The sequence below is a fragment of the Barbus barbus genome, assembly GCF_936440315.1.
Source record: "Barbus barbus genome assembly, chromosome: 40".
In the NCBI taxonomy this organism is placed as follows: Eukaryota; Metazoa; Chordata; class Actinopteri; order Cypriniformes; family Cyprinidae; genus Barbus; species Barbus barbus.
This window is the reverse complement of record NC_136718.1, coordinates 8374718-8393101: the sequence shown is the minus strand read 5'-3', so window position 1 is coordinate 8393101 and position 18384 is coordinate 8374718. Positions and strand designations below refer to the sequence as shown.

General features: G+C 36.1%; 1 protein-coding gene across 1 annotated transcript in view; it reads right to left on the bottom strand.

Annotated features, from left to right (window-relative positions):
• LOC306860067 (band 4.1-like protein 1) overlaps positions 1–18384 on the bottom strand; it is a 91074-nt gene that overhangs the window by 59493 nt on the left and 13197 nt on the right. Inside the window, exons 2-3 of the mRNA XM_079401594.1 lie at positions 6037–6104; positions 5728–5892 (exon numbers count right to left, since the gene is read on the bottom strand). Of these exons, the coding sequence (XP_079257720.1) occupies positions 5728–5892; positions 6037–6087 (216 nt within the window). The 5' untranslated portion in view covers positions 6088–6104. The remainder of the gene's footprint in view (positions 1–5727; positions 5893–6036; positions 6105–18384) is intronic.

The following is an 18384-nucleotide window of genomic DNA, read 5'->3' as shown; positions in this document are numbered from 1 at the left end:
ATTGAGAACAGATTTGTAGCATTAACGAATGTGGGTGAGGAATCCCCAAATGTGACAAAACTTGGATCGAATCAGCCAGCAGCTAACATTGCTACTAACAGGCACTCGAGGTCGAGCAGACAGCGGCACTCAGCTCAGAGCGCAGCCGAGCCCAGGACTCTGATACTGGGCGACTCTATTATCAGAAACATCAGTAGCAGGACTATAACTACAAGCTGCTTTCCTCAAGCAACTGTCTCTGATGTGATGAAGACTGCAAATCGAGTCATCATCCATGTGGGGAAGAATGATATTCGGAAAGAGCAGTCAGAACTCCTTAAGAAGGTTTTCAGTGAACTCTTTGAAACACTTCAAAGTCTTGTAATTCAGTCGTTCATCAGTGAACCACTACCAGCAAGGGGAACAAACATGTTTTCACGGTTGCTTGGGCTGAATACATGGCTACAAAGAACCTGCGTTATAAAAGGTGTCAACTTCATCGACAACTTCAATATTTTCTGGGGTCATAGACAACTGTTTAAACTGGATGGCCTCCACCCAAACAAACTTGGTGCAAGAGTGCTAAAGGACAATATGTATTTCTCCATCCGTCATTCTTCAGTGATGTGTACCAATCCACTTAACCTGAATGGCACACACACACCTGGACAGAATATGAGTGACCACAGGACTTCAGAGTCATCATGTTGTTGAAGAATCCCACAAGGACACTGATAACGCCACACAGCCACAACAAACTTGGCTCATAGAAACCCTGCCCACAGAGTTCATCACAGACAGACTGCTACGTACTACAACAGCTCCAAGACTCAGCACCCAAGGACGACTTTCTGGAAAACAGCCAGGGAAGCCAGGACGACATGTCACAGCCACCGGAAACACCAGAGCCAGAGCCCCGCTCACCAGACACACTTTCCCTCTCTCCAGCATCTCCACTTCTAAGCTTCTAACAGAAAATGGAGGAACTGGTATATGCTGGGACCAAACTCTCCCACTCTTTCGCTGAAAGTCCCCAGATATCAACTAAAAAACGGCGAGCCCCACAACCACCAAAGCCTGTGGACCCAGCTCATCCTCCTCCTCCTGTGAGAGCACTTCGACCGCTACCACAACGCCAGGGCCCAAACCCTACTCCATCGTCTGTAGGTGAACCAAAAACAACTGATAGCTACTCTCAGTGATGTGTGTCGGGTCCCCGCTATGACAGCAGCAACTTTCACAATTGTTTACAGAACAAGCGGGAACCCAGTGTGCCTGTAGCTTTCTCTATCTCTGTTTTATCACGTGATAGAAAGTCTAAGGCCTTCTCAAGCCGTACGGCTGACCCATCTAATCTGCGGCCTATAATGCTTCAAACTAAGATTGCTGAGACACAAAATAATGCCATCAAGTTAGCATTTTTAAACATTCGCTCACTAAAAAATAAATCATTTCTGATCAATGACTTAATAACCACAAACAACCTGGATTTTATGTTTCTAACCAAAACATGGCTAGAAGACAGCTGCAGTGCAACAGTCCTAAATGAAACAGCCCCTCCTAGCTTTAATTTCATAAGTGTTTGCAGGACTGTTAGGAGAGGTGTAGCTGCTCTTTTTAAAGATGTCTATCAATGCAAGCAAGTGTCATTTGGTCAGTACTTGTCTTTTGAATATCTAGGTATTGTGCTGAAAGGTGCTCCACGTATTCTGTTTATCATTATTTACAGGCCTCCAAAATACTCTCAGCCTTTGTTGATGATTTCACAGAACTGTTATCAATGATTTCCTCAGAGTTTGACTGTTTTGCTATTGCAGGGGATTTTAATATTCACATAGATAATGCAGAAATCAAAACTACTACAGAAATTATAACTGCTTTAAAGACTTTTGACCTGAGTCAGCATGTGCATGGACCCACACACAATCGTGGACACACTAGATTTACTCATCAGTAGAGGTCTAAACATTTCATCCATTGTTATTAATGATGTAGCACTATCTGATCACTTCTGTATTTTCTTTGATATATTGATCTCTGTTACCACTGAATCTACGATTATTTATTTTTGCTAATTATTATTTTATTTTAGTTCGTTTTTCAGTTACTGTTGTTAGTTTTGTTTAGTTTTAGTTTTTCATTTATTTAGAAATTATTTTATTTCAGTTTACAAAAATGTTTTTTGACCAATAGTTTTAGTCTTAGTTTCAGTTTTAAATAACCTTGATGCACTGTAGATGATATTTGCAAAGCCTTTGCAATTTGACGTTGAGGAACATTGTTTTTAAAGTATTCCACAATGTTTTTAAGCACTCTTTCACAGATTGGAGAGCCTCTGCCCATCTTTACTTCTGAGAGACACTGTCTCTCTAAGACATCCCTTTTATAGCTAATCATGTTGCAGACCTGATGTCAGTTAACTTAATTAGTTGCTAGATGTTCTCCCAGCTGAATCGTTTCAAAATGTCTTGCTTTTTCAGCCCTTTCTTGCCCCTGTGCCAACTTTTTTGAGACCTGTAACAGGCATCAAATTTGGCTCATTTAGTGGATAAAAGTGTAAATTTTCTCAGTTTCAACATCTGTTATGTTCTCTATGTTCTATTGTGAATAAAACATTGGCTCATATGATTTGAAAGTCTTTTAGTTTTCATTTTATTCAAATTTAAAAAAAACATCCCAACATTTCCAGAATTCGGGTTGTAATTGTGGCCAATGATGTATTAGAGAAAAACATTTATTTCATAATGAGATTTCCCTCCCATTTTAAATTCTCATTCTCCAAAGAAAAAGTTAGATTTTTGTAAATGTTTATAATAAAAGATCAAAAGGATTAATGATACAGATTTATTTTCAGATCCTTCTTTGATCATATTTACCAAAGGTATGAACAATTTTGAGCAAAACTAGTTTTTTTTACATTGAAAGTGAATGGGGATGGGACAGCCATTCTTCAAAAGGACACAAAAAGGCTAGTGATTGTAGTAAATAAACTTCCTATCACAACTGTTACATTATATTAAAATATTAAAGGGACAGTTCACTCAAAAATGCAAATTCTGTCATCCTTTACTCAGCCTCATGTTGTTCTAAACCTGTATGATGTTCTTTCTTCTGTGGAGTATAAAAGAATAGGTTTTAAAGAATGCTGGCAAACAAACAGTTTTGGTCACTACTAACTTCCATTGTACATACAGGGAAAAAAAATGATATTTCTGAAATATCTCCTTTTATGTTCCACAGGAGAATGAATGTCATACAGGATTGGAATGACATGAGGATGAAACATGTCATTCTTGAACTATATACCCGCAAAATGGCATGTACTGTACCTTTCAAGTTGTTTTAATTAAGTAAAAATTGCTTCAGCTTTTTCATTAATAATTCACAATGAATATGCTTTACAATTAAGTACAAATAAACAAAATTAATAAGAAACAAATTTCCTATAAACAATAGAGAAGCAGACATTTAAAACTAGGCAGGAAATCACAGCAGTACATTTTTTTTAAGACTAACTTTGAGTTTATTTAGATTAAGATTAGGTTATTTATTGCTATAAATTAATAGAATTAGTGATTTTCCATTAGTGATTAAAACCATAAAAATATTTTTGTTAAAGTAAACCTTAACTGAAATTATTATATATTTATTATTATTATTATTATATATTTTTTTAAATGAAATTGTTTTATTTTGGTTAGCAATTCTCATTTTCATTTAGTTTAACTTGCATTAAAATGGCACTTGTCTTATTGCCTACTGTTACTATTGTCCTTTTTGTCCTTTTGAAGTTTGGTAAGTATGAATCCATTTTTCTTTATTGTATGGAAAAGAGCAGCTTGGACATTATACCTCATTTTGTGTTCTGTGGAGGAAATAAAGTCACACAGGTTTGAAACGAAACCGGAGCAAAGCTGAGGGTGAGTAAATGAAACAAATTTTTTAAATCTGCATGAACTTTAGCCAAGGGTGACAAACGCACAAGCCCTGTATACCCTCCTCTGAAAGGCTGTAGTATTATTTACTCCATGGGACCACTAACATGTCACCATTATAGATTTCCCATCCTCCTCCCCTTCAGCCAAGCGTAGAAGACTGGAAGTATAGGCGGCCTTTGACCTTTAGATTGGACAGTCTGTCTCTCTCAGTAGGTGTTGCAGCATTAGTAATGGCAAACGGATGGGAGAAGCTACCATAGAGCCACGAATAACACCCCAGAGAAGAGGGATATCTGAAAACCCCCTGGAAATCCATCAGCCGGCAGACCCCTGGGGCACACGGGCAGACGTGGCACTGATCTCAGAGCAGTGTGTGGAGCTCCCTGGAGAGCTACTAGTGTGGGAGTGCTTTTCACCTATCAATGAACACCCCCACCCCATCAGCCCCCACTAGCACTCATATCTCATGTCCTGTAATTCCCAGAAGCACTGCGGCAGGCAACATGGAGCTGCAGACCTGGGCTGTGAAATTCCAACGAGGGACTGAAATGTGAGGTTCAGGGATCACAGGAACATCACTGGGATTTTTTTGTTCGACACTATTGTAATATCTATGCACATTCTTACTGTAAATACAGCTGCTGGTTTGATGCAGTAAAAATACCCAACACCTTTAATTAAAGTTTCGCACATGCTCTCTTAAGTATGAGAGTGCAAAAACAGATATGTCCATAGCACCTCTAATTTAAATCTCTGTAGCGAAAGTACAGAGAGAGTTGGGATGTTTGATTAATTTCCATGAATCAGTTTTATCGACCTGTTTGAGTAAATCAGTTTAAAACACTGAATAAAAAATTGGTTTCTGTCACCAAAGAAGTGTCCCTGTGCAGTTTTATGTTTAAAAATATTTTAATAAATATAAACATGTATATAGTCATTTTGATGCAAATTAATTCTAATGATTAAATATGTTAAACTAGATTAAGACATGTTATTATGTCAAGTGGATTACTTCAAACTTATGCTTATAATTTCTTATGATTAAAAATAATCACACTTTTAAGAGAATACATCATTGCAAATATATAATTGACAAAAATGTAAGGATAATTATATAATTTTTAATTACACTACCAAAAGTTTGGGATCAGTATGATTTTTTATGTTTTTGAAAGAAGTCTCTTATGCTCACCAAGGCTGCATTTATTTGGTCAAATATACAGTAAAATCAGTAATATTGTGAAATATTGTTACAATTTAAAATAACTGTTTTCTATCTGAATATATTTTAACATTTAATTTATTCCTGTATAGCTGAATTTTCAGCATCATTACTCCAGTCTTCAGTGTCATGTGATCCTTCAGAAATCATTCTAATATACTGATTTTCTGCTAAAGAAGCATGTCTTATTATTATGGAAATCATGATACTTTTTTTTCAGAATTTTTTTATAAAACAGGATAGCATTTTTTTACAAATACACTCTCAGAAAAAAAGATAAATACGTTACAAAGACGCACCTTTTTTGTACCACAGGTTACCGACCCAGTGAAAACTTTGTATATTTTTTTGTGTAGAAATATTTTGTAACATTTTTTGTAAGTTTTTCAGCTACACAGCCTGGCTCTGCTGTTAAAGTCTCAACTAATCTAGCTGTGTAAGCAGTCAGCAGGCATGTGGTTGACTTCAGAAAGAAATACAGCACTACTGGAGAACAGTATGTGAAAACCTGAGAGCCCTAGAGGTCTGGAACCATGTTTCTACAGAACAACACAAATTAGTTTTAGCACACGCCAGCAACTACTGTACCTCCACCCCGGTCTCATAGGCAGATCCATCTAGCAGTGTGACTTTCACAGGCGCTGTCTTTGGTCTTTTGGAGGATTTCTGCGGGGACCTGGACATCCTACTAGGTGTTTTCTCTGACGAATCATCCGTGTCTCTGTGCTCATCCGACATCTTTGAATCGTGATCCTGAATAGAAGTGATCAAAGTTAAAAAAAAAAAATGCTCTGAAATGGTGAAGTGTTCAAAAGCAATGCATGTTTCATGAATGAATTTCAAATGATAGAAAGTTGCATGGCATAGTATTTAATAAATTATAGATCTTAGGCTTACCGTATAACCTCCGTCTGCTGTATTCTTTACGGCTGAACTTCTCTCTGACATAGCAATCCCTTTCAGTCCTAAAGTAATAAAACATATTTGAACAAACTCATTAAACAGAGTAAACTTTCCTCTTGCTTCACCATATTAACTTCTTTATAGGCCTAACAGGTCTAATGAACATATAAATGTAGTATATTTGACTGCTGGCAACAAACCCGTGATACTTTGAAGTCTCTTAAATCACTTTGGTTATATTGAAGAGTTTTGGTATTCTTAAAGAATTCCATAAAATGAGCCACACAGGTTTGGAGCAACAAGAGGTTATTAAATCATTTTTCATTTTAATTATTAGGTGAGCTATCCCTTTAATATGATTCAATAGATGAAGAACAAACAAACAAATCTGTTGGTTTATCTAATGAGCCATGCCGCGATATGTTCATGTGATCTACAGAGCAAATGTTTCATAGTTAGTCACCTAATGGCCAGGACAAAGTCTGTTTGACTATTTCCTGAAGCTCCTGAAGCTCCTGTAAAAGGACATTTGGTGAATTACAGTGCAGGGAATGTGTTTATTGACATATGGTCATGAGAAACATCTAAAACATTACGTGTCTGCACCATAAGAATAATTAGCTGGTGATGATCTGATATTAATAAATTAGCAAGCTGTGATACACAGTTTGAGTAAACAGATTTACTACGAGTACAATGAAAGCATTTAATTTATTAACTGAGCTATTTGTCTTTCTCCAGAATAGAAATCTTTGGTCTCTGTTAAATTAAGACAGATGGATGTAGAAGCTGCATCTGAAAACAGTAAAACGCTTCAAACCTGGCTAAATATGCACTCCTTTTTTAGCAAATACACTTCTCTGTGTTTAATGGTGTTTAGGTGTCGCAGCTTGACAGTTTGATACCACTGTGAATATGCTAATCTCCTTCATTTCCATCTCATTCAGTGTGCTACTAAAAGCCCCAAACATCTCTCCATAGAAATTATCCAAATATCACTCAATAAGCATCACAGTTCAAACAAACAAACCTCCCCATTTGGCCATGCTCATTTTCATCGTTCGAACTTTAAGTACTATCCGCAAATGTACCCGGAATTCAGTCAGAAGACAAACAGCCAGTCCATTAAATGGCTAATCTATACATTTAACTCTGGTTGCTGACTTATCTCTTCTACCAATTAACTTCCTGATTCAACAGGAAACATGGGTTAATGCAAAACTGCACTCGTCAAGCCATTTCAAATGGGCCATTAGATTTTTTTTTCTCAGAATGAGAAACAAAGTTCAAATTGTGAGATATAAACTCAGAATTAAGAAGTCAGAAATTTAAGATATAAACTCTGAATTATGAGTAAAATGTCTGAATTATGAGATTAAGAAAAATCACAATTACTTTTACATTTATTTTTTTCTTCCGTGGCAGAAGCAAGAAGCAATCTCATCTACTGAAAATAAGTTGAGCTGAATTAAATGGCAGCTACAGAAAGATGTGAAGCACCAGAATAGTAACAGGCTTTTCCAGCACCTCCTCTTTCAGTTAATGTGTGTTCAGATCAATATATTGATGAAGCTGGGCTAAGAAGGTCAGTTTATGGTCTTGAAATTAATGTATGTGCCTCCATCAACAGATAGCCATTAAAATGACCACAAATCAATATTTGTACAACAATATTTCAATGTTTGACTAAAATTATAATAATTATATTATACAAAGTACGACATATGATTTAAAAAAATATTTACAAAAAATAAAAACCTATATTTAAAAATATATATAAGTGTAGGTGTGTAACTGTCAGAAGTGTCCACACATAGAGGTTGAACCTTAGACATATACTAAAAGCTCAGTAAAGCCAGAGGCTTAAGAAACAAGCCTGTCTCTGCTGAAGTCTCTGTCAACCCTGCTGGAGCTCAAAAAAACAGCAAACACATTAATGTGTCCATAGCACAACAGCCTGAAGAAAACCACTAGGAATAAATGAAACACACTAACACAAAATGCAACTAAATGAAATGGAGACGCATAGCTAAACATTATAATAGCATTATTCACCCAGGGGTAATGTAATGAAATGTGAGCCTTTTTTAAAAGTAGCTATATAAACACTCTGATTTCATTTCTGTTGCAGAAGACATACTAGATCATCATCATTTTAAACTAGGAATTACATTTTCCAAATCTTGGGTATAAGCCTGTTTTGGGTTTTGCTCTTATGTTCATGTTTTTATGTCTTTTATTTGGGAGTTTAGTCATGGTCCCTGTTTGTGTCATGCTTCCCTTGCCCTCGTGTATTCCTGCTATTGGTTCCTTTGTTCATTGTGTCATGTGCTGATAGGTTAATGTCCTGTCATGTGACTCTCAGTTCTGTTTGCTCATTGGTTGATTCTTGTCATGTAACCTGTATTGTTTGCTATAAGTAGCCATCATGTTGCCATTGTCTCTCGTCGTGTATTGATGTTGTAACCTGCTGTTAGTGAATCTAGTTTGTGTTATTCCAAGTCAAGTCTCTGTTTGGATTATGTTTGGATTATGGATCACGTTTGTGAACAAACTGCACATAGGTTCTTAAATTCGCCTTCAGTGGACTGAATGTTACAATAGGTTAGCAGACTCGATGATCTGACTGAAATATTATTTTTAATTTCTACATATCATCTACACAATTGGAATTTTCCACTGAAAAAAAAAAAATTCACTCAGAAGTTGCTAGTAAATTTCAGTAACACATTGGACTGCATTAGAAAAACTGAAATAGCATTTTCTTGCAATATGTACTCAAGTAATCTTTGATTTACAGTCATCTTTGATTGTAATATGAATTTACCAGTCTCAGATCTGTTTGACACATTTTACCATGTTGAAATCTATTTATTAGATTTTTAAAATGTCCAAAAAGATATATATTATTGATGCATATAAATGCTTTTTTTTTTAACCAAAAGATGGCAGGCAAATTTGTTACACTTGGTCTCTGCTTTACTTATAATAACAAATAAAATGACTCTGATTATGCATTCAATAAAAAGACAAAGATAATGTATTCTCCTTCAAACATATGGGAAGCTTCAGAAGAAATACTAGATGAGACAGAGGTGCAGTTCAGAGAGACAAGGAGAGAACACTTGCTTAGAAATGCCAACCAAATTATTGCTACCTAATAAGTGAGACTTTAATTCCTCTGTATAATTACATCTTCCTTGTAAACAGATGATGGATAATGTGGCATTAGTAACCATCGTGTTGAGAAGCCAAGATTAACATTCTACATCCAGATGCTTATATTGGGATTAACGCTGTCGAGTTTCGAACCACACGCATGCCAATTTGCAGTACAAGAAACATATCTGAGGAGATTAAAATAACTAAGCACTTCAGAAAATGACACTATGTGGATATATATAAGTGCTAAAAAACTCCCAGAGAGAAATATTCAGGAAACTCTTGGAAAGAGCACAAGATGAATTGCAGAACATCTGGCCCACCGTCCCTTGTTCCTAACATTCAGAGAGCTACAGATCCTTCTCGGCTCAAATGCTACACAAACACCGACACATCTTGACTGTAATGGGTCTCTTTTGATTTCCTACACCTGGGACAGTTCCAGGAAAAATCGAGCTCTTTAAATACTTCAGTTCAAAGAATGTAACACAATTGTGATATGCAGCCTTTTTGATGATAGTGTTAGCGTATTATACTGATTGGACTATCATTATTCTGAGATAAAGATGTACTTTATCAAAGGTATGACACTCAGTAAGATTATAAAAAAAGTTCAATTCAGAAATGCCAACTGTGCTTTTTTCCAAGTATGCGTTCTTTAACACCTCCTGGAAGTCAATTAACTTTAACCTTTTCCTAACTGTAACCTAGCTCTAACATCAAAATAAATAATAATGATTCATAAGAATGTTATCTCAGTCTTAAAGAGACAGTTCACGCAAAAATGTAAATTCTGTCAATGAGGACCAATGTTTTTCTAGACCCCACTGACACTGACTTATATGGTCAAAAACAGTTTCTTCAAAAGTTACACTGAAGAAATAAAGTCATAGATGTTTGGAACAACATGAGGATGAGTAAATGATGAAAAACCTTTCAGTTTGGTGTGAACTATCCTTTAACCCCAGACCAAGGCTTTAAGCAAGCTTTGGGAAGCCAGACTTCTGACTATCGCCTGTTTCAGGTGCAGCTAATTTTGGGCCAAGAACCGCCCACTCAGACAGGAATAGACTGACTGAGATAAGAAAGAAACAATCACAGTTTGTTTTGTTTTAATGTGCTGTTTAAGATTCCTTCGAAAATTGCAGATAATAAGATTAGTAGTCTGGTGTGGGAAAAACTCATTAAAATAATTGCACAGCAGTGTCCATACGTCACCAGCTAAACACAAAATAGATTAGTGGAAATGTGTGTTGAATTTGTAATCAATTTAATAATATATACATCCAAAAGTAAAAGTAATTACTCTACAGATAACTTACAACAGAATATACAACTCTACTTAGTTTACTTGCCATCTAAGAGATTCAAGCAAAAAAGTGAGAATTGGTCCCTATGCTAAAGTGTTACCAATCTTTTTTATATCTTTCCATGATTTGATGTCCCTAAGCTACATTATATAGCATATTATACTGATTGGACTACTATTATTCTGAGATAAAAAAAAATACCTCATAAAAATGCCTCAATCATTCATTTAGCTTTGGTGTGATTGCTAAGGAAAATGCCATTTTTGTTTGATAATGGATAAAGGTTCAATAAAGAAATGGCAACCATGCTTTTTTTCCAAGTATGCTATAATCTGCAGCAACTATAGTTGCCGGTGGGCTTAAATGGGTTAACATCTAGAACTGGATTAGCCATAACCTTCCCTATCCCTAACCTGGCAAACTGTAGCAAATCCAGTCACCAGTTCTTCTTTAAAATGTTCATTTTAACATGTTACCTTAAACACATTGTGGACAAAATCATGCCAACCATAAGTCATTGTACTGTAGGTTTATGGAGAATCCTTCTTTCATGAACTTGTAAACATGGGCAAGCAAATACAATGTCAAAGTGAGGGCTTTTCATTGATGAATAATGAGTAAAGGATTACAAAGCGAGATAAAATGTATTGCTTTGTCAGAGATCGGGCCTCTCAGTAAATGAAATAACATGCATGAGATTTGTTTCTCTAATGTCATCTGCTTCACCCCCTGATCGTTATACATGAATGACTGTTCTGGTCAATACACACCAAATTAGCAGGCCAGGAGAGATAATAAGGAATCCGACATGGGGCGGTTCTGCTCCTGTCTCTTTTTTTGCTGTTGTTGTTTTTCTCCTGTCTAAATGCTTCTCCTCAAGGAGTTTGCTCATATGCTTGTTGATGTCAGAGTGTTAAAATTTGCATGATTAGGGATGTTGTTTAGATCAATGGCATTTTAGATTTGTGTAAACTTAAAGCATTAAAGCATTGCAAGATTGTACAGTAAATTATTTAGCCAGTACTTCATGGATCATCAGTGAATCACTTTGAAACTAATGGCAGTGGAGATTTGTTTACGCTTAAAATATGCTTACACAATTTGTCTCATCTTTTGAATTATATCATCGTCTGTGTCTAATTCACACCATTGTCGTGAATAACTTCAAGTCTATATTACACTTTTCTCATCCAATACACAAAATGTCAGAGCCAATCGTACCATATTCAGTAATTTGTAAGCTGGGACATGTTAGAAAGTAGACTAATGAGCTGCATTTATTTCTAATATAGAATTAAAAGCATAGTTCACCTAAAAAATGTAATTTCTGTCATCATTTATCTTACCCTCATGTCCTCCCAAACCCACATGACTTTCTTTAAACGTGTGCTTTATTAAGGAATTCAATCTATCTTACAAGCCTTCAGTTTTAAGCGGCTTGTCCTCCTGTTAGATGTGTTGTTTAATGCATTTCAGACGCATTTTCATCAGCGCACAGCTTGCATCATACAGCTGTATCTGTAAAAGTTTGCAATTCACGTATTATAAGATTATTCACATATTTATAAGATTTTATTGGGTGATAAAGTGTTATATTGTAACAAAGATCTCATTGATTTACATTACAAGCTACTAGAATTACAACATAGTATTTGGCCATATACTGCAAATATCAGCAACTGCATCAATTTGTAAGCTTCATATTATCCTATATCATACAATATGAGACATAAATGCCTTGAAGACTTGAAATGTAGTGCATAAGACATATATGCACTGCTTTTATGATGCTTTGCACCATACCTTTTCATTTTCATGGCATGGAAAAGAGCAGCGTTATCATTCTGCTAAACTACTTCTTTTGTGTTCCACAGTAGAAAGTAGATTTGTATTAACATGAAGATTATATTTTTCATTTTTTGGGATGAACCAACCATTTAAAACAAGTGGTATTTTAAAAACATCAACTCTGAAATTAAAAGTTAAATAATGAATTGCCTGATGCTCTTAATGAACAGCAGTGATTAGATGCACACTTTGACCTTTGTGTAGTAGCTTTCATGTGAAGTGGTTCCTCCGACTAAAGCATTCACCATGATCAAAACAGCATTTAACACATAATTAAAATGCCCAAACAGAGATCTAGCAGCCTTAGTGTTGCACTCGGAATTAAAGCTGATCAGCAACTATAATGTTGTTTGTACATGTAACCATGTCTTTGTTTATAATCAAGTCAGAGGTCGAGTTTGATCAGGAATAATCCCAATGGCTCAGTGATGTTGTAGAAGATGACTTGGACTCTTATAATAGCAGTTAATTAGAGTGTGTGTTTTTTGTGTGTTTGCTCAGATGTAGTAAAAACTAACAAATGCTGCAAAATATCTCTGCAGTGATCATGAGATTATTGAGAGACGATATTATGGAACAAGACTGCCATGATGCACATTGGGAGCGCAGTAGTGAGCTGGCACTGCCCCAGGCCATATGGACATATGGAGAAGTGAACCTGATGGAACCAGTGACAAGCCGTACACTTTTATCAGTCGCATGGTGCTATCAGAACAGCAAGCTTCATGTGCTGAAGCATAACAAACAACTCAGAAAAAGGAATATGTTGAATAATACATATATTTGGCAGACCTTTGTTGCATTTTCTGTGATGATTTGGAGGGGAAAATATGAAGAATTCTGTGGAAAGAAGCAGTAATTAACGTAATTAAGGTTACGCATTTAACAAACACTTTGGCAGAATTCAATTCAAATAGTCATCAGCAGCCATTAGTTCGGTAAAATTAAGCATCAGATTGGACAAATTTGTTATTAAGGGAGAAAAACGAAATGTGGAAAATGCCAGCGAAGGAACACATACAAATAAGAGTAGTCGCAGCATCAGCAGTGAAGGTAGGAGGGGTACTGGACTTTCGGTTTGCCCCACCACTCACTTGAAGAAGTTCAGGCAAAAGGAAACACCCATACTATGCAGCAATCATCCTTAATTGCAAAACATCTCTGTAGAGAACCTCAGAGTATTAAAGGAAAAACTATATTTACCTTAGCATAGTTGAATAATAACAGTTCTGTACATGGAAATAACGCGAGCTACTAAAGGGACATGGTTAGCTCCTTGCTAGCGGTAGCCTGTTACATTACAGTACATAAGATTTCACTTAGCCCATAAACAGAGTAAGGAGAGATGCTTGAGGATGATGGCGAATGATTTTCAGATCCTGAGCACCACTTACAAGCATCTGATCTTGCAAAATGTGTGGTAAGTACTGCCGCTCCATAGTATAAACAGAGTATGTGCGATCGCGAATCTCAAAATTGAAAGTGAAACTAAAAAGCGATCGTGCATTCGAAAGCAGTTTCAGTGCCCCATATATTAATAGCGGTTCCCTGATGCCCGCATTTTATTTACAGTATAATTACCCAACGATGTAAATGCATGAGAAAGTATTGAAATATATATTTTCCCTGTGTTTCCTTCCTACTGTGTGAGCTACTGAAATGAGCGGCACTGTGAAACAGCCAATCAGAGCAGAGCTCAACATTATTATTCATGACCCTTCCAAATAAGGTAAAAACAGACCATTTCATTCTAGGAAGAAATCCTAGGGTTGTAAATGCACATGTAAAACTGTTTCTGGAGAATTGTTTGCCCTTACCTAAGCCACATACCTTCTATGTAGATATCAGAAAACAATTAAAATATTGTATCAATGCATTCTATGGCACCTTTAAATTTGAAAGTGCTTTCCATATTTGGATACACATATTTGTGAATGCCATTTTCTGCAATGTCGCGCATCAAGTCACGTTTCCGTGCGTGTCTTACAGACTGCAACTTACAATCGCAACTTCATTGTGCTGTTACTCCTTTCAAGCTGAATTTCACAAAATCGGTCAGCTCCCGACAGCATCAGGTGTTTTATTAATGGTGAGTAGAATTATTTATTTATTTGTTTCAATAAATGTAATTGTTTAGATATTTAGGCTATAATATTATAAATCTGGTTGGTTTGTATTGGTGACGTAATATGTAAATGATATGTGGCCCGTGAGATTGCACTTGGACCATAGTGCGGCCCAGTGGAGAACGTGGAACTTTTAGCGACACTCCCTGAATATTTGAATTCTGAACAGCCAAAATGCGTACCACAAGCAGCGTAATAAAAATGCAGGAATACGTGCCTGTACCAACATATTAAAAATGTGCCACAGTCACGTATTGAACGTGTGTTTTAGCACCACTCTCTTGGCATTTCACTTTGAAACTGCCTCAAAACATGCAGTAAGGTACGTAATGACGGTGTTGCAGAAATGTATCTAGAGACACGTATTTACAAAGAGCCTGGGTTTGAACATTTTGTTACTCAGTTTATGCCTATTAATAAAACTGTGGTGTTTTTTGCTTCTCAAGTATACAGTATGCTTCATATTCTATACTATATTAGTCATAAATACCTGGTTTAATATATAAATCAGTTATTCTGACTTATTTTATATGTCAGGATTTACAGGGTTATATGGAAATGTGAATTGAATATTTATTAAACGCACAAAGACCAAGGGATGTGTGGATTTCATAAAGTATTTCATTAATGAAAGTTTTGGATTCTGCAGAAATGGGTAGCTTTCTGTTGGGTAAAGCAAAAAGGTGGACAGCATAATAGAAGCAGTTGCTATTGATAGCTGCGTAATTACGCTCAAGAACAACCAGATAAGCATGTACTGTACTCTATGTCCAAAATGTATTATGCTATACATTGACCTTTGCAATGAAAGCTGACAAGCCTTTGACAAGAGGATTTTTGAGGTAGACAAAGAGTTTAAAATGAATGTCCTGCTCTGATTTTCCATCCACAGTAGATATGGGAATATCATAGCAATATTCCTGGCAGTGAGCTCTCTTGAGCTGGACCAGTAAGTAACCACCTATGCCCTAGCAATCACTTAAAACTTTTTTGAATGCCAAGAGCCACTAAATATAATGATCCCCCAGCTATACGCTTTTGTAAAGTGAAGTATACTACCAACTGTATAGCAATGCCCTACACCAACGCCACTCACAGTTTTTTAATAACCTAGTCTTATTGACATACGGTTAAGTAAGCACAGATGCTACATCTCTTTAACAGATTGATATGTTATCATAAGGTTGAAATTGGGGCAGGCATGCTTTTTGTTTGTTTTTTTCTCTTGCCAGTGTCAACGGGGAATACAAATGTCTGCTTCAGTCCAAAACATTTAAAATGTCAAAATGCTCACAAAATGGCAAGCTAAATTCCTCTGCATTGGCATTTATCTTTCTCTTCCAATTTCTGTCAGAGCAAATCGACATCTAAGTTCCAGTTTTGTATTAATAGGATCATAACGTGACAAAAGCTGTATTCAAACTTGCGTCCTCTGCTTAGACCTATACGTCATCTTCTACCACATGCTACCATGGCTCACTGTGCTTGTATTATTTTTATCCTGTCACTTGCCATTTCACAATTAGCCTGTCTATCTCTTTATGTGCTAACTTGAAATGTGTAATTAAACTTAAATAACTTATTTTTAAGACCCCGTTCTTGTACATAACACTCATTAAAATCAAGCACTAAAGCTGTTTTATAGCACCCATTTGGAGTGTAGTTCAGGATGCCGGCCTGTTTAGATAAATGCCCCCAAAGCCAGCAAAATGATGGGGAATAATTTCATTCAAAATGACGGCCGTACTATGCCATTTGTCATCGAGTATCTTCCCCTTCGTTCTCTCCCTTCAGCCTTGCTGTTGGAAAATGGATCTACACTTGGCGACCAGTTCTCCGTAGCTCTGAGCACAATCACTCATCTGTAGTGCGGTCTGCTAAAGAAATCCATCATTTATGGCAGAACGCATGCTAGCTGAAGAAAGGCACAGGGCAGAGGCTCTAGTAACTCAAGACAAACATGTCAACAGTTCACACAAAACGAGTTCAGCGAAATGACAAAATGTGCATGAGGAAAAAGCAATGAGGGAAAGCCTCTCCATATTTTCTGAAGACAGGAGCTATGGTCCGTAACTTGGCAAGCTGCCTACTGCCTACGTAAACAGTATCCTAGGTTGCATCCAAACAACAATGAAACCTCATTAGGGACTGATTCAGAATGTGTGTGTCATTGATTAATTTTAGTATAGGAGAAATAACAGGGATGATGAAATACTTTAAAGCAGTGGTCCTCAACCTTTTTGACTCGTAGACCACCTATCCTCCAACACAAAAGATATTTCTTCTGGTATTTCTACAATGTTCTTTGTTTTGAAACTTTTTAATGAAAAGAAACCAGGTGTGCTGATATACTAAATAAAATGTATGAACTACATGAATTTTTGGATTGCATAAAATCTGGTATGTTCTTCAATGAAAACATTAATTATTGAGGGGAGAGGAGAGGACGAAAAATGATTTCAGTGTACATTCTTTTTTACTTTTTATGGTTCATATATAGGGAAAAATTTAGTTTATACACAAGGATGAATTTGTTTATTTTCAGAGGGAAAAAAAATACAATATGGTGCAGCTGCTGTACCTGTACAGTTAAAAATCAGTAACAATTTCAGTAAAAATGTTTCTCAGTTTTGATCATATTGATCATTTAGAGGCATTAGAAATTAAATATTGGGGTAAAGGCATTTTTCACCCAAAAATGAAAAATCTGCAAATTCTGAAAATTATTTTTTCCACTTTTGTGTCATTCCAAAATTGTAAGACTTTCTTCCTTACATAGAATTCAAAAGCAGAAGCTTAGTAGAATGTCCAAGCTGCTCGTACAATGAAAGTGAATGGTGACCAACTGTCCCAGTTCCCATCCACTTTCATTTATTTTTTAGGTAACACTTTATTTTAAGATGTCCTTGTTACACATTGCATACCATTATAATAACAATAAATTATGCATAATTACATGTAAGTAACCCTAAACCAAATCCTAATCCTAAACCTAACCATTACTGTTACTCAGTACTTATATGTATAATTACACTGTAACAAGGACACCTTAAATTAAAATAAAGTGTAACCATTTTTATGTATCACCTTTTGCAATGAAGAAAATATTACAAATTTGGAACAACATGAGGGTGAGTAAATGATAACTGACTTCATTTTTGGGTGAATTACTCCTTTAATTTGCATAAATATTCATAGTATATATAGATTATTACTAATAATTTTTAGTATTGCATGAGTTATATTTATAATCAACATTTCTCTTGAATTGTCCTATTCTCTAATTCTCCAGCTTTGATTTTTTTTAACTGAGCTTGTTGCATTACATTATCCTGCTTTTGACTTTTTGACGGCCACTGCATCAGAAGTGTGTATAATGCTTTAAAATGTAGCCTACAGATTCAGCTCACTACATTTTGGAACAGAGCTACAGCGATGACAAGACTTCTTTTTGAGAGAGCTGCGGTGCCCTTTCAGGAGGCACAAACCCCCCCTTGTTCAACGCATGAAAGCGGTCCACTGTAAAAAATAAAAAACAACCAAACATCAGCTGAGTCTTATATCAACTAAGTGAGTTTATGGAAAAAACTGACATCTTCTTACCATCTTGGAACAAATCTGTTCAAACAGCACTGCAGTAATAGTATAATGCATAGAACAACCTTCTACTAAACAAATAGATAACACAGGTGCTCATATGCAAGAAAAACATATCAAACCAAGATTCATTTGTAGCCCCAAGCCACTGAGTCCTCAAATGGTGGCATACAGAAGGAAGTGATGACGTCACCGGTGCAATCAGTCTGTGAGAGCGGCGTACAGGCAGAGAGGAGGAGCGTGACAAAGAAAGGAAAGCGGGTTTTCTTCAGGGCCCCTAGTTAGCATGCACGTCATAC